The sequence below is a fragment of the Physeter macrocephalus genome, chromosome 9, assembly GCF_002837175.3.
Source record: "Physeter macrocephalus isolate SW-GA chromosome 9, ASM283717v5, whole genome shotgun sequence".
Taxonomy (NCBI): domain Eukaryota; kingdom Metazoa; phylum Chordata; class Mammalia; order Artiodactyla; family Physeteridae; genus Physeter; species Physeter macrocephalus.
The window spans coordinates 105,783,176-105,799,717 of record NC_041222.1 but is presented as its reverse complement, the minus strand read 5'-3'; the positions used below and the strand labels follow the sequence as shown (position 1 = coordinate 105,799,717).

General features: G+C 36.2%; 1 protein-coding gene across 1 annotated transcript in view; it reads right to left on the bottom strand.

Moving 5' to 3' along the window:
* Positions 1-6,014: 6,014 nt before the first annotated feature.
* Positions 6,015-16,542, bottom strand: part of AADAT (aminoadipate aminotransferase) — a 29,218-nt gene continuing 18,690 nt past the window's right edge. Inside the window, exons 9-13 of the mRNA XM_024130810.3 lie at positions 15,279-15,340; positions 14,948-15,012; positions 13,530-13,636; positions 7,430-7,531; positions 6,015-6,496 (exon numbers count right to left, since the gene is read on the bottom strand). Of these exons, the coding sequence (XP_023986578.1) occupies positions 6,455-6,496; positions 7,430-7,531; positions 13,530-13,636; positions 14,948-15,012; positions 15,279-15,340 (378 nt within the window). The 3' untranslated portion in view covers positions 6,015-6,454. The remainder of the gene's footprint in view (positions 6,497-7,429; positions 7,532-13,529; positions 13,637-14,947; positions 15,013-15,278; positions 15,341-16,542) is intronic.

The window sequence follows — 16,542 nt, the reverse complement described above, 5'->3', positions numbered from 1 at the left end:
GCTTGTATAGCTATAAACTTCCCTCTTAGAACTGCTTTTGCTGCATCCCATAGGTTTTGGATTGTCCTGTTTTCATTGTCATTTGTCTCCAGGTATTTTTTGATTTCCTCTTTGATTTCTTCAGTGATCTCTTGGTTATTTAGTAACATATTTTTAGCCTCCATGTGTTTGTGTTTTTTACGTTTTTTTCCCTGTAATTCATTTCTAATCTCATAGCGTTGTGGTCCAAAAAGATGCTTGCTATGATTTCAGTTTTCTTAAATTTACTGAGGGTTGATTTGTGACCCAAGATGCAATCTATCCTGGAGAATGTTCCTTGTGCACTTTAGAAGAAAGTGTAATCTGCTGTTTTTGGATGGAATGTCCTATAATTATCAATGAAATCTTTCTGGTCTCTTGTGTCATTTAAAGCTTCTGTTTCCTTATTTATTTCCATTTTGGATGATCTGTCCATTGGTGTCAGTAAAGTGTTAAAGTCCCCCACTATTATTGTGTTACTGTCGATTTCCTCTTTTATAGCTGTTATCAGTTGCTTTATATATTGAGGTGCTCCTATGTTGGGTGCATATACATTTATAATTGTTATATCTTCTTCTTGGATTGATCCCTTGATCATCATATAGTGTCCTTCCTTGTCTCTTGTAACATTCTTTATTTTAAAGCCTGTTTTATTTGATATGAGTATAGCTACTCCAGCTTTCTTTTGATTTCCATTTGCATGGAATGTCTTTTTCCATCCCTCACTTTCAGTCTGTATGTGTCCCTAGGTCTGAAGTGGGTCTCTTGTAGACAGCATATATATGTGTCTTGTTCAGGAAGCCTGTGTCTTTTGGTTGGAGCATTTAATCCATTCATGTTTAAGGTAATTATCGATATGTATGTTCCTATGACTATTTTCTTAATTGTTTTGGGTTTGTTTTTCTAGGTCATTTTCTTCTCTTGTGTTTTGCACTTAGAGAAGTTCCTTTAGCAGTTGTTGTAGAGCTGGTTTAGTGGTGCTGAATTCTCTTAGCTTTTGCTTGTCCGTAAAGCTTTTGATTTCTCCATCGTATCTGAATGAGACTTGCTGGGTAGAGTAATCTTGGTTGTAGGTTCTTCCCTTTCATCACTTTACATATATCATGCCACTCCCTTGTGGCTTGTAGAGTTTCTGCTGAGAAATCAGCTGTTAATATTATGGGAGTTCCCTTGTATGTTATTTGTCGTTTTTCCCTTGCTGCTTTCAATAATTTGTCTTTGTCTTTAATTTTTGCCAGTTTGATTACTATGTGTCTTGGCATGTTTCTCCTTCAGTTTATCCTGTATGGGACTCGCTGTGCTTTCTGGACTTGGGAGGCTATTTCCTTTCCCATGTTAGGGAAGTTTTCAACTATAATCTCTTCAAATATTTTCTCTGGTCCTTTCTCTCTCTCTTCTCCTTCTGGGACCCCTATAATACGAATGTTGTTGCGTTTAATGTTGTCCCAGAGGTCTCTTAGGCTCTCTTCATTTCTTTTTATTCTTTTTTCTTTATTCTGTTCCACAGCAGTTAATTCCACCAGTCTGTGTTCCAGGTCACTTATCCATTCTTCTGCCGCAGTTATCCTGCTACTGATTCTTTCTCGTATAGTTTTCATTTCAGTTAGTGTATTGTTCATCTCTGTTTGTTTGTTCTTTAATTCTTCTAGGTCTTTGTTATCTTCCTGTGAATGTGTTTTTTTTCCCCACAGTCTGCATGATTGTAGTTCTTCTTGCTTCTGCTGTCTGCTCTCTGGTGGATGAGGCTATCTAAGAGGCTTGTGCAGGTTTCCTGATGGGAGGGACTGGTGGCGGGTAGAGCTGACTGTTCTGGTGCGCACAGCTCAGTAAAACTTTAATCCAGTTGACTGCTGATGGGTGGGGCTGGGTTCCCTCCTGTTGGTTGTTTGGCCTGAGGCGACCCAACACTGGAGCCTACCTGGGCTCTTTAGTGGGGCTAGTGGCAGACTCTGGGAGGGCTCACACCAAGGAGTACTTCCCAGAACTTCTGCCAGTGTCCTTGTCCTCATGGTGAGCCACAGCCACCCCCTGCCTCTGCAGGAGACCCTCCAACACTAGCAGGTAGGTCTGGTTCAGTCTCCCCTGGGGTCACTGCTCCTTCCCCTGGGTCCCGATGCGCACACTACTTTGTGTGTGCCCTCCAGGAGTGGAGTCTCTGTTTCCCCCAGACCTGTCAAAGTCCTGCAATCAATTCCCACTAGGCTTCAAAGTCTGATTCTCTAGGAATTCCCCCCCCACCCCGCCCCGTTGCCAGGCCTCCAGGTTGGTAAGCTGATGTGGGGCTCAGAACCTTCACTCCAGTGGGTGGACTTCTGTGGTATAAGTGTTCTCCAGTCTGTGAGTCACCCACCCAGCAGTTACGGGATTTGATTTTACTGTGATTGCGCCCCTCCTACCGTCTCATTGTGGCTTCTCCTTTGTCTTTGGATGTGGAGTATCTTTTTTGGTGAGTTCCAGTGTCTTCTTGTCGATGATTGTCCAGCAGCTAGCTGTGATTCTGGTGTTCGCGCAAGAGGGAGTGAGAGCACGTCCTTCTATTCCTCCATCTTAGTTCCCTTTGTCTCCATACAAATTTTAAAATTATTTGTTCTAGTTCTGTGAAAAATGCCATTGGTAATTTGATAGGTATTGTGTTGACTCTGCAGATTGTCTTGCATAGTATTGTCAACTTAACAATATAGATTTTTCCAGTCCAAAACACAGTATATCTTTCCATCTGTTTGTATTGTCTTCTCTATCTTTTATCAGCATCTTATAGTTTTCAGAGTACAGGTCTTTGCTTCCTTAGGTAGGTTTATTCTTAGGTAGTTCATTCTTTTTGGTGTTGTAGTTAATGGGATTGTTTCTTTAATTTCTCTTCTGGTATTTCCTTGTTCATGTATAACAATGCAACAGATTTCTGTAAAGTAATTTTGTACCCTGCAAATTTATGGAATTCATTAATGAACTCTAGTAGCTTTCTGGTGGTGTGTTTAGGATTTTCTATGTATACTTCATGTCATCTGCAAACAGTGAGAGTTTTACATCTTCTTTTCCAATTTGGATTCCTTTAGTTTCTTTTTCCTGTCTGGTTGGTGGGGCTAGGAGTTCCAAAACTATGTTGAATAAAAGTGGTGAGAGTGGGCATTCTTGTCTTGTTTCTGAACTTAGTGGAAATGCTTTCAGCTTTTCACTGTTGAGAATGATGTTAGCTGTGAGTTTGTCATATATGGCTTTATTATGTTGAGATATGGTCCCTCTATGCCCACTTTCTGAAGAGTTTTTATCATAAATCGATGTTGAATTTTATCAAAAGCTTTTTCTGCATCTATTGAGCTGATCATATGGTTTTTATTCTTCAGTTTGTTAATGTGACGTGTCACATTGACTGATTTCCGAATATTGAAAAATCCTAGCATCCCTGGGATAAATCCCCTTGATCATGGTGTATGATCATTTTAATGTAATGTTGGAGTTGATTTGCTAGCATTTTGTTGAGGAATTTTGCGTCTGTGTTCATCAGTGATATTGGCGTGTAAATTTCTTTTTTTTTTTTTTTAATGATATCTTTGTCTGGTTTTGGTGTCAGGGTGATGGTGGCCCCATAGAATGAGTTTGGAAGTGTTCCTTCCCCTGCAATTTTTTCTGGAATAGTTTCAGAGAATGGGTGTTAACTCTCCTCTAAATGTTTGGTAGAATTCACCTGTGAGGTCGTCTGGTCCTGGACTTTAAATTTTTAAAGTTTCTGATTCAGTTTCAGTACTGGTAATTGGTCTGTTCATATTTTCTGTTTCCTCCTGGTACAGTCTTGGTACCTTCCTAAGAATTTGTCCATTTCTTCTAGGTTGTCCATTTTATTGGTGTGTAGTTGCTTGTAGTAGTCTCTTATGGTCCTCTGTATTTCTCTGGTGTCAGTTGTAACTTCTCCTTTTTCATTTCTAATTTTATTGATTTGTTTTTTTTCTTGAGGAGTCTGGCTAAAAGTTTGTCAATTTTGTTTATCTTTTCAAAGAACCAGCTTTTAGTTTCACTGATCGATAGGGAAGCATTAAAGACTTTCTTACATGGGGGGAGGGTGGTTTCCTAAAGTGGACAAGTCAATATTCAAATTTAATTCGGAAGGAAACCATGCCAAATGACAACTGTTTTCTTTTTATGGCTGTTCCCATTTGCCTTACATATTGAGGTGCCCCTATGTTGGATGCATATATATTTACAATTGTGATATCTTCTTCTTGGATTTATCCCTTGATTGTTATGTAGTGTCTTCTTTGTCTTTTGTAACAGTCTTTATTTTAAAGGCTATTTGTCTGATATGAGTATTGCTACTCCAGCTTTCTTTTGATTTCCATTTGCATGAAATACCTTTCTTCAACTTCTCACTTTCAGTCTGTGTGTGTCCCTATATCTGAAGTGGGTCTCTTGTAGACAGTATATATACGGGTTTGTTTTTGTTTCCATTCAGCCAGTCAGTGTCTTTTAGTTGGAGTAGTTATTCTGTTTATGCTTAAGGTAATTATGGATATGTATGTTCTTATTGCGATTTTATTAATTGTTTGGGGTTTGTTTTTGTAGGTCGTTCTTCTTCGCTTCCTCTCTTTTTCTCCTCTCTTCTGATTCAATGACCAATTTTAGTGTTGTGGTTGGATTCCTTTTTCGTTTTTGTGTGTGTATCTATTGTAGATTTTTGGTTTGAGGTTACCATAGGTTTTGATATAGCAGTCTGTATATAAACAAGATGGTTTTAAGTTGCTGGTCTTTTAATTTCAAATGCATTCCAATATCCTGCATTTGTGCTTTTTTCTTCTCATGATTGCTGGTTATGATATCATACTTGTGTGTGGATGATTTCCTATGTTTACTGTATGTTTGCCTGTACCAGTGAGCTTTTCCATTCATCATTTTCTTGTTTCTAGTTGTGGCCTTTTCGTTTCTGCCTAGAGAAGTTCCTTTAGCATTTGTTGCAAAGCTGGTCTGGTGGTGCTGAATTCTCTTAGCTTTTGCTTCTCTGTAAACTTTTGATTTCTCCGTTGAATCTGCATAAAAGCCTCTGCTGGCTAGAGTATTCTTGGTTGTAGGTTCTTACCTTTCATCACGTTAAAGATATCATGCCACTTTTTTCTGGCCTGCAAAGTTTCTGTTGAGAAATCAGCTGATAACCTTATGGGAATTCCCTTGCATGTTATTTGTTGCTTTTCCCTTGTTGCTTTTAATATTTTTTCTTTGTCCTTAATTTTTGTCAATTTGATTACTATGTGTCTTGGCGTGTTCCTCCCTGGGTTTATCCTGCCAGGGACTCTCTGTGCTTCCTGACAACGGTTCATTTTAGGTCAACTTGAAATAGCCATACTGATTCCCTCCCACCAGGACCAAACTCTGCACCTCATTCATATGCTGGGAAAATACTAACTGTGATGGAAATGTTTACATACACAAGGATGGCAAGAATGACAGTGACTTAAACTTGCTAATTCCTTAAAGGACCTGATGACCTTACAAGGATGGGGCTTGGAATGCTGGTAAATTGTTCTACAGCAATAGAAAACGGATACAGGGTATTTAAGATACTGTCCTAATGAGATCCCATTCTTGTACATATTACATATACATGCATAGAAAACATCTAAAAGGATAGATATAAATGCTGGGGGTGAGACACCAGTGGCTTTTACTTTATTCTTTATACTTACTGGGTTGTTTGAAAAAAATTAAGTGAGCATATATTTAATAATCAGATGGGGAAAATAAAGATCTTAAAGGTGAGAAAGAAAATCATTAAAAGTATATCCTAAGTACCTCAAAGGAGTCTAGTAGATTGAAATTACGTAACTGAGAAGAATGTGCTTTTGAAAGTTGTGTAGTTTCATAAAAATACAATGTAGTACATTTTTCTCAGTCCTTAATCTCTCCTCCTTATTTAGAATTAATAGGCAGACGTTTAGGTATGTTTAGATTCAGAATTTTATTTTAAATGGATTTCTGTGCCATAACATAATGTCTGTGGTACTCTTACTAAAAATTATGTATAACGGTCAAATTCTAACAATTTTTGCAACAAGCTCTCATTACATTTTCTTCAAAATAGGAAAAGTTCACATTATATACCATTTAGAACATGATTGTTTGCTTACAAATAATTTACTGTAAAAATGTTATTTTCAAAGAAAATTTATGGGAAATGATAAAGCAACTACAAAAATCTTTACAATAAAATCCAGGATAAAAATATTTTTTCATGGGTTGAAAATTTATCAACATGTATAGTTGGGTTATAAATATATTTTGGCAATCTGATGCGTTCAAGGGCACTTTAAAAGTTGTCTAGTTAAATTGCTACAGATATGACGTGTTTGGTGAAACCCAATCTGTAAGTCTGACACCAGCAATCATTTCTTCCTGCTAAAATATAGAAATAATTTATCTGAAAACCGTGAGTACTATGAAGAGTTCGATTTCTTCATAAAGATTCCTTTATAAGTTGGGCTAATCCCTGGAAGGCCTAAAAGCGAACAGAGAGAAGAATTAATAAAATTAGGATGCTGTTTAGGAAAAGTCTGTCATAACTTTAGAAATTTAAACAAAGATTATCCATCTTAGGTTGAGATCAGACAGTGAAAGGTCAGGATTAACCTCAGTTTTATCTGGGTCAGATGCCATCATATCCACTAATGTACATAGATGGAAGCCCCAGGAAATTTTTCATATCCTTATTTCCTCAAGATCATCATTTTCTCCCAGAACATGAATTATTTTTTTCATATACTCTCTCACCTGCACATGCCTTCTGTATAGTTTCAGTTGTCCAGCTCTATGCATATATAACTTATGAAAAGCATATTTAATGACATGAGAAAGCAAGTCAATCAAGAACACACCCAGAGACAACCCATCTCCAAGGATAAGTATACACTCTTCTTACACTTCCTGGACTCTTCAGTTTATGGCTCTTCTGTGGGTTCCCGACACACAGTTCTTAGGAACTTGCTTCTTGGTTTCCTGTAATCCTGGTTAAAGCTGGACTTTGTGATTAAGCAATTATTTAACTCCAATCATTAAAATTATTCTATCTGACCCTTCCCCCAGAGATAGAGATGGATGGCTTCATGAATTTGTACTATGGCTCATGTTAATTCCATGAAGGAGCAAAAGAGGTTCTCTTTATAACGTGCTCATAATTTGCCAACACTGTTGAGCAGGTCTGACATGTATTCATGAAAGCAATAAAATTCAACTCCAATTTGGTCGCATCATTTGTCTATAGAAGCCTGGCAACTTCTTTGAATGTTTGTGTAGTTTGTGTAGTTTGTGACTTTCCAATTAATACCCATTTTGCAGAAACCCAAGAAGATATCAAATAATGTTGTAACTCACAAAATGAACACAAAAAATAAATGGATATCTAGTTTTACTCTAAAGAGAATATTGTACTCACCATGTCCATCTGCTCTGGAGAAGCTAAAGAGAAGGATGCTCTGAAGTAGGGGCAAGGAGCTGAACTATCAAGGTAGAAATTATATCCAGGAAGCATGAATATCTAAGAGAGTTTATGGAAAACAGGTGATGTAGCATTAAAGAAAACTAAAAGAAAATATAGGTGAATCTAATCTCAGAGTGGAGGATGACATTTAAACTTAAAAAGCAATGAAAGAAATCACAAGAGAAAAATCAATTTATATAAAATTACTGCATGTTGTACAATAAAACTAAAAGCATAGAAAGCAGTGTTTACAATAAATACAGCAATTCTACTTCTTCTCCATATATTATAAAGAATGCACAGAAGCAGAGGAAAAACTTTAAAATGGACAAGGACAGCTTATTCAAGAAATAGAAATGGTAATAAACATGAATAAATATTTAACATAACTAGAAACATAAAATAAATCCAAACAATGAAATATCATTTAAAAAAATATTTCATTTTTTTAAGTTAAACTATAGCTGATTTACAGTGTTGTGTTAGTTTCGGGTATACAGCATAGTGATTCAGTTATACATATGCGTATATGTATATGTATATGTATATCTATCTATCTATCTTTTCTTTTTCATAGTCTTTTCCCTTATAGGTTATTATAAAATATTGAGTATAGTTCCCTGTGCTATACAGTAGGACCTTGTTGGTTATCTATTTTATTCACAGTAGTGTATATATGTTAATCCCAAACTCCTAATATATCCCTTCTCCCCTTTCCCCTTTGGTAACCATAAGTTTGTTTTCTATGTCTGTGGGTCTATTTCCATTTTGTCAATAAGTTCATTTGTATAATTTTTTTCGATTCCACGTATAGTGATATCATATGATATTTGTTTTTTTTCCGTCTGACTTCACTTTGTGTGATAATCTCTAGGTCTATCCATGTTGCTGCAAATGGTATTAATTCATTCTTTGTTTATGGCTGAATAATATTCCATTGGATATATGTACCACATCTTCTTTATTTATTCATTTTTCGATGAACAATTAGGTTGCTTCCATGTCTTGGCTATTGTAAATAGTGCTGCAGTGAAACACTGGGGCGCATGTATCTTTTTGAATTATACCTTTCTCCATATATATATTCCCAGGAGTGGGATCCCTGGATCATATGGTAACTCTATTTTTAGTTTCTTAATGAACCTCCATACTGGTTGCACCAATTTGAATTCCCACCAATAGTGTACGAGGGTTCCCTTTTCTCCACACCCTCTCCAGCATTTATTATTTGTAGACTTTTTGATGCTGGGCATTCTGTCTCGTATGAGGTGATACCTCACTGTAGTTTTGATTTGATTTTCTCTAATAATTAGTGACATTGAGCATCCTTACATGTGCCTGTTGACCATCTGTATGTCTTCTTTGGAGAAATGTCTTTTTAGGTCTTCTGCCCAATTTTGGATTGGGTTATTATTATTATTATTTTATATTGCGCTGTATGAGCTGTTTCTATACTTTGGAAATTAATCCTTTGTCTCATCATTTGCAAATATTTGTTCCCATTCCATAGGTTGCCTTTTTGTTTTCTTTATGGTTTCATTTGCTGTGCAAAAGCTCTTAAGTTTAATTAGGTCCCATTTATTTATTTTTGTTTTTATTTCCATTACTCTAGGAGACAGAGCAAAAATGATATTGCTGTGATTTATGTCAAAGAGTGTTCTGCCTGTTTTACTCTAGGAGTTTTATAATATCCCGTCTTACATTTAGGTCTGTAAGACATTTTGAGTTTATTGTTGTATATGATGTTTGAGAATGTTCTAATTTCATTCTTTGACATGTAGGTGTACTGTTTTCCTAGCATCATTTATTGTAGAGACTGTCTTTTCTCCATGGTATATTCTTGCTCCTTTGTCATAGATTAATTGACCATAGGTGCGTGGGTTTATTTCTGGGCTCTCTATACTGTTCCATTGATCTATATTTCTGTTTTTGTGCCACTACAATACTGTTTGGATTACTGCAGCTTTGTAGTGCAGTCTGAAGTCAGGGAATGTGACTCCTCCAGCTCTGTTCTTCTTTCTCAAGACTGCTTTGGCTGTTAGGGGACTTTTGTGTTTCCATACAAATTTTAAAATTATTTGTTCTAGTTCTGTGAAAAATGACCTTGGTAATTTGATAGGGATTGCACTGAACCTGTAATTGGCCTTGGATAGTAAAGTCATTTTGACAATATTGATTCTTCCAATCCAAGAACATGGTGTGTCTTTGCATCTGTTTGTGTTGTCTTCAGTTTCTTTCATCAGCATTTTATAGGTTTGCAATTACAGGTCTTTTGCCTTTTTAGGTAGGTTTATTCCTAGGTATTTTATTCTTTTAGTTGTGATGGTAAATGGGATTTTTTCCCTTAATTTCCCTTTCTGATCTTTTGTTGTTAGTGTATAGAAATGCAACAAATTTCTGTGTATTTATTTTGTATCATTCAACTTTACTGAATTCATTGATGAGCTCTAGTAGTTTTCTGGTAGTATCCTTAGGATTTTCTATGTATAGCATCATCTATCTGCAAACAGTGACAATTTTACTTCTTCTTTTTCAACTTGGATTCCTTTTATTTCTTTTTCTTCTCTGATTGCTGTGTCTAGGTCTTCCAAAACTTTGTTGAATAAAAGTGGTGAGCGTGGGCATCCTTGTCTTGCTCCTGATCTTAGAGGAAATATTTTCAGATTTTCGGTGTTGAGTATGATGTTAGCTGTGGGTTTCTCATATATAGCCATTATTATGTTAAGGCGTGTTCCCTCTATACCCACTTTCTGGAGAGTTTTTATCATAAATGGATGTTGAATTTTACCAAAAGCTTTTTTGTCTCTATTAAGATGATCATATGGTTTTTATTCTTCAATTTGTTAACGTGATGTGTCACACAGATTGATTTGTGGATACTGAAAAAAAACTGCAAAAAATACAAACATGTGGAGGCTAAACAATATGCTACTAAAAAACCAATGAATCACGGAAGAAATTAAAAAGCAAATCAAAAAATACCTAGAGATAAATGAAAATGAAAACATGATGATCCAAAACCTATGGGACGCAGCAAAAGTAGTTCTAAAAGGGAAGTTTATGGTAATACAGTCGTACCTCGGGAAACAAAAAATCTCAAATAAACAACCTAACCTTACACCTAAAGCAACTAGAGAAAGAAGAACAAACCAAACCCATAGTTAGTAGAAGGAATGAAATCATAAAGATCAGAGCAGAAATAAATAGAGACTAAGAAGACAATAGAAAAGATCAATGAAACTAAAATGGAACCTGGGTCTCTGACTCACAGCAGGAGCAGAGGAGGTTATAGACCACGTCTTTGAAAACTGTGCGTGAGTCAGAACTAAGCTGGGTTGTGTTAAGTCTTTGAGATTGTTGTCTAGTAAAATCATGACATTCAGAACTTTAAGAAACTGCTTGTTTTTTCATGGTGTAAATCTGGCCCCTGGTTGTTGAAGTTAGATGAGCTGTGAATGAAATGATTTGGGGGCATTCTGGGGAGAAAATTTCAAGGCAGAAGATGAGTTTGTTTGTTTTTTTGTCCTCATTAACAATGAAATGAAAACTGTCATTTCTACCAATATTGTGGAACAGTTTAGGGATGTGCCAGAAGCAAGTTTCTGTAGAGAAGGAGGGGATGGTAATAATCTCCTTGCAAGATAACCAAAATTTGGGCTAAGGCAGCAGTGATAGAGATTACTTAGAAAAGGTACACGTATGTGCAACTGGGTATATGGAATAAAAGAAAGGGACTGAAAGAAAATGACAATAAATATGAAGTCTGTATTCTTAGCTCCTAGTTCAGGGATACACACAAACAGCCACTCATCAAATGTTCTGGAGAATAATGGCATTGATAAGAAAGCAAAAAAAAAACGTAATAAAATTGATTTATTGTACTAAAATACACTTATATGAGTTAAGTCATTTAAGTATTTATTAAGCACTTTCTATGTGCTATTATTAGCATTGAAACAATTCATAAAGCATGAGTCCTGCGGTCAAGTACGATGATTACAGGGAATGAGTGACTTTCCCATGATAGTGGATTGGCTCTCAGGTCCAGGCAGCCAGTTCCCAGCTCTAACCTCTAGACTGTCTCTTATGCTCTAGCACAGGAGTTTGCCACGAACAACATGATCTGTTCTTTGTACTCACTGCCTCAAGACAAAAGTGATACTAGAAACAGAACTTGGTGTTTACAAAAGAGTGATGAACATGATAAAGGAATTAATTAATGGAGAACAGTTGATTGATTTTGTAAATTGGAAAGCTACACAGAAGTATATTTAGATGTATCAGCTGAATTAGTGCCTCTGAATGAAACCCAAGTAGACTTATGATTTAAGTAAAAAAGAGCAAAAAAACCTAGAAGAAATCCTTGCGGGCTAATTTTAAGTGAAAAAAACAGGATATAAACTTTTCTGTGTAATTTTAATCATGTAACATAATTGCAGAGCATTATTAAGAAAAAAACCCAGACTAAAAAATGGGCAGAAGACCTGGATAGATGTTTTTCCAGAGAAGAAATGCAGATGAACAACAGGTACATGAAAAGATGCTAAACATCACTAATCAACAGGGAAATGCAAATCAAAACCACAATGAGGTATCACCTCACACCTGTAAATATGGCTATTAATAAAAAGAACACAAATAACAAGTGTTGGTGAGGATGTGGAGAATAGGGAACCCTCCTCCGCTGTTGGTGGGAGTGCAAATTGGTGCAGCCACTATTGAAAACAATATTGAGGTTCCTAAAAATCTAAAAATACAGCTACCATATGATCCAGCAATCCACTCCTGGGTATATATCCGGAAAAAAGAAAACACTAATTTGAACAGATACATGCACCCCAATATGTATTTCAGCATTATTTATAATAGCCAAGATATAGAAACAACCTAAGTGTCCATCAACAGATGAATGGATAAAGAAGATGTGGTATGTGTGTACACACACACACACACACACACACACACACACACACACACACACACTGGAATACTACTCAGCCATAAAAAAGAATGAAGTCCTGCCATTTGTGACATGAATGGACTTGAGGGGTATTATGCCTTGTGAAATAAGTCAGAAAAAGAGAAATAACATGTTATCACTTCTATGCAAAATCTAAAAAAATAAAATGAATAAATACAACAAAAAGAAACAGGCTCACAGATAATACAGAACAAACTAGTTGTTACCAGTGGGAAGAGGGAAGGGAAGAAGGACAAGATAAGGGTAGAGGATTAAGAGGTACAAACTATTATGTATAAAATAAAGAAGATACAGGATTTATTATACAGCACAGGGAATACAGCCAATATTTTATAATAACTTTGAATGGAATCTAATCTTTAAAAATACTGAATCACTATGTTATATACCTGAAACTAATGTAATATTGTAAATCAACTATACTTTAATAAAAAAATAATTTCATAGTCAAAATACTAGATGTATACAACCTCTTCAAGAAAATGTATCACAATTGGTCATAAAATCTGGGTGGTAAAATTATGGGCTACTTAAAAATGTTTCATTATGCTTTAATGAAGTATAATGCTATCATGAGTATGCTTTACTTTCATAATCAGGAAAAAAAAATTCTTCTATTGTAAATACTAATGGCTTATATTTATCAAGCATTTACTATATGCCAGGTATTAGTCTAAATGCTTTATCCATATTGACTGCTTTCATCATAGCGACCCTAAGAGGGAGGGATTCTTATTATCTGCATTTTCCAGATGAAACTCAGGAAGGGCAACTCATCCAGTGCCACATATAAGGGCAGGGCTGGAGCTGGTATTCACACCCAAGGACGTGACTCCAGAGAGCGTGCTCTTAGCCACTAAGCTAATCAGTAGCTGAGCTGAATGACTGTATTTCCCCTAGTTTAGACCAGGAGACTAATTCTGTAACCCAAAATCTATTATGATCTTAGTAAGGAGATAATGTATCTGATAGGCAAACATTATTCCTTGGGTTGGCGGGCAGTGATAAACATCTCTCGCCATTTTTATTAAGATATTACTTTAAAGAAAAATATAGCTTTTCTTCCTGTTTTACCTCTTTCTTAAAGGCTTTCTCTTCAATCAGTGTTCTTACATCATGAAGGCCTTTAATTTTAACCCATAAAAACATTCCAGCAGTAGGAACATGCCATTCTGCCAAACCTACAAACAAAAGAAGAGAAGAAATATTTCCCGAGACCATTTTTGATGATGTCAACTATATCGCTGAAATGACAAATTGCAGGAACTGTAAACTAGTATTTCCAAAAAAGTTCCTTTGGTGATAGCATTTTAAAAAAATATAGTTTTATGAGTCCTGAAAATTGATGCTCTGAGTTTTATTTTTAAAAGTAAGGGGAGGGTTTGAAAGGGAGAGAGGTGACTCGTGTATATTTCTGATTTTAGTGGGTCTCAGGGCAGTGCAGGAAATCCAGTGCCATGCCCACCTCCCTTTCTTAGAACTGTCCCTAAGCCAAACGTGGCTCTTTCAGTTTTAGAAGAGGATTCCTCAACTCTTTCTAGAGCCTTCTAGTGTTTCAATAAATCCTGTCATTTACATAATCGTTCAGAAGTCCAATGAATTGAAGTTTTTATCACAGTGTAATTAAGAAGTACTTAAAATTCAGGAATTCCTGGTGTATTTGTAGGCTTTATATTTCATTGAATATAAGGATAGAGAAACCAAGAAGGAACAAGAGATATTTTGATTTTGAGTATTACCTTTAAAAAAAAAACCTTGATGTTGATTAAAACCTTTTTTTCAACTTCACTAATAGGAAGTGGTAGAATAGTACTCTTATCAAAAATATAGTAATTGTGTTTTTACCAGGACTACATACAGAACAAGCTATGAGGGAAATAAGAAGTGACTACTTTGTATTTACTATTATTCTCGCCAAAGGCATTTTTAGTGGTGTAATTAAAGCCGGGTAATTCATTTTACTTTCTTCGTTAATAGAAAATAAAATCTAAAGCATTCTGAAATCAAATTAGCAACAGAAATACTAATGATTAATGAGGTTAATGATTAAAAGGCAAATCATCTGCAATGAGAAATCCACCTTAGACTGTACTTAGTTTGTACTATTGTACTATTTTGTCTTTATAGAGTCTAGTTAGAAAAGGAATATGTTATGTCACAATTCCTCTTCTATTTGGAGCAAAATTTTGAAAACCTTTTGAGTACAGATATTACTTAGCTTTAAGTAGATTATTGCTGGTGTTAGACTAATTGGCCATTTTTCTTTAAACCACAGATTCTTTGCAGCAGTCAAGTATAGTAGAAATGCGTAGAATTGTGCCAGGGTTTGTGCTGTTACTTCTGAGATTATTTATAAGGTAACATTTTCTTGACAAGAATACTCCTGGACCCTGTTTCCTCCCCCAGGGTTATTAACAATACTCTGTGGTGTGTATCACTCACTCATATAAGGGCTACTGTTCATCCCAGGACAGGATGTAAGTTCCACTCACCACTTAACCACTTGTCTGCAGCTGCCAATAATGCATCCCTCTGCTTCCTATAGAAATCAGTAACCCTAGAAGAACAATAAAATGAAAAGGTTGTGTTTAGTACATTAATTGCAGAAATTAAAAGGCTCTGAAGTCCAGTCTGTAAGAATCTATTTTCTATCTTGATGAAAATGTTGAATTCTTGATGAGGGAATAGAGCATATTTATTTGACCTGTTGGGTGGTAAACTTTTTACCATTGTGGTTTTTCCATTATTTCGGAATAATTCAGAAATGAAAATTAATAGGGTGAAGTCCATTTCTATGTAAATATGGAACCTAAAATACAATACCTGTCTACATGAGCCAGGAAGCCCTCTTCTCCCCATTGGTGTAGAAGCTGTGATACCAGGAGCTAAACGGGATGAGACAGTAATAAGGTCATCATTCATCCTCTAAAATGTGTTTTTTGCCCAAACGTAAAAGCAAACCACTCTTGATCATGTGCAAACCACCCTAAGAGGATGCTACAAGCTGTACCAAGCTTTGTAGAGCCAGCGATTTATAATAAGGTAGATTAATAACAATGACAAGAATAATAATAAAAATAACAAATATTTATATGGTCCTTCCTATGTGCCGGAAACTGCTGTACCATATGAACGTATTTCAGCTAAGTTGATCTTTGTAATACCCTTATTAGGCAGGTCATAATTTCTAATATACTGAGGAAGAGACTGAGGCACGAGGTGAAGTTAACTTTCCTGAGGTCACCGCTCCTCAAAGAGCCTGGACTTAAGTCAGACTGTCCAGCCCGAGATCCACCCAATAACTGCCGCACTGGATGGTCTCTAAATATAAAACACATACAGTTGCAGAGGGTTTCTACAGGTGTGTGCCCCGTTCGCCATGTTTCTGTTTGGCAGAAGGTTTCCCTAAGCTGTGTGGCTGACGGGGTCTTGGTGCTCCGGCCTGTTGTCAGGCCTGAGCCTCTGAGGTGGGAGAGTCAAGTTCAGGTCATTGGCCCACCAGAGACTTCCCAGATGAACATAATATCAATTGGCAACAGCTCTCCCAGAGATCTCTGTCTCAATGCTAAGACCCACCTCTACCCAATGGCCAGCAAGCTCTAGTGCTGGACGCCCCATGCCAAACAACTAGTAAGACAGGGGCACAGCCCCTCCCATTAGCAGAGAGGCTGCCTAAAATCATACTAAGTTCAATCTCACCTCAAGAAACAAGAAAAATCTCAAGTAAACAAGAAGAAAACAATAGCAAAGATTAATAAAACTAAATGCTGGTTCTTTGAGAAGATAAAATTGATAAACCACTAGACAGACTCATCAAGAAAAAAAGGGAGAAGACTCAACAGAATTAGAAATGAAAAAGGAGAAGTAACAACTGACACTGCACAAATACAAAGGATCATGAGAGATTACTACAAGCAACTTTATGCCAATAAAATGGACAACCTGGAAGAAATGGACAAATTCTTAGAAAAGCACCACCTTCCAAGACTGAACCAGGAAGAAATAGAAAATATAAACAGATCAATCACAAGCACTGAAATTGAAACTGTGATTAAAAATCTTCCAACAAACAAAAGACCAGGACCAT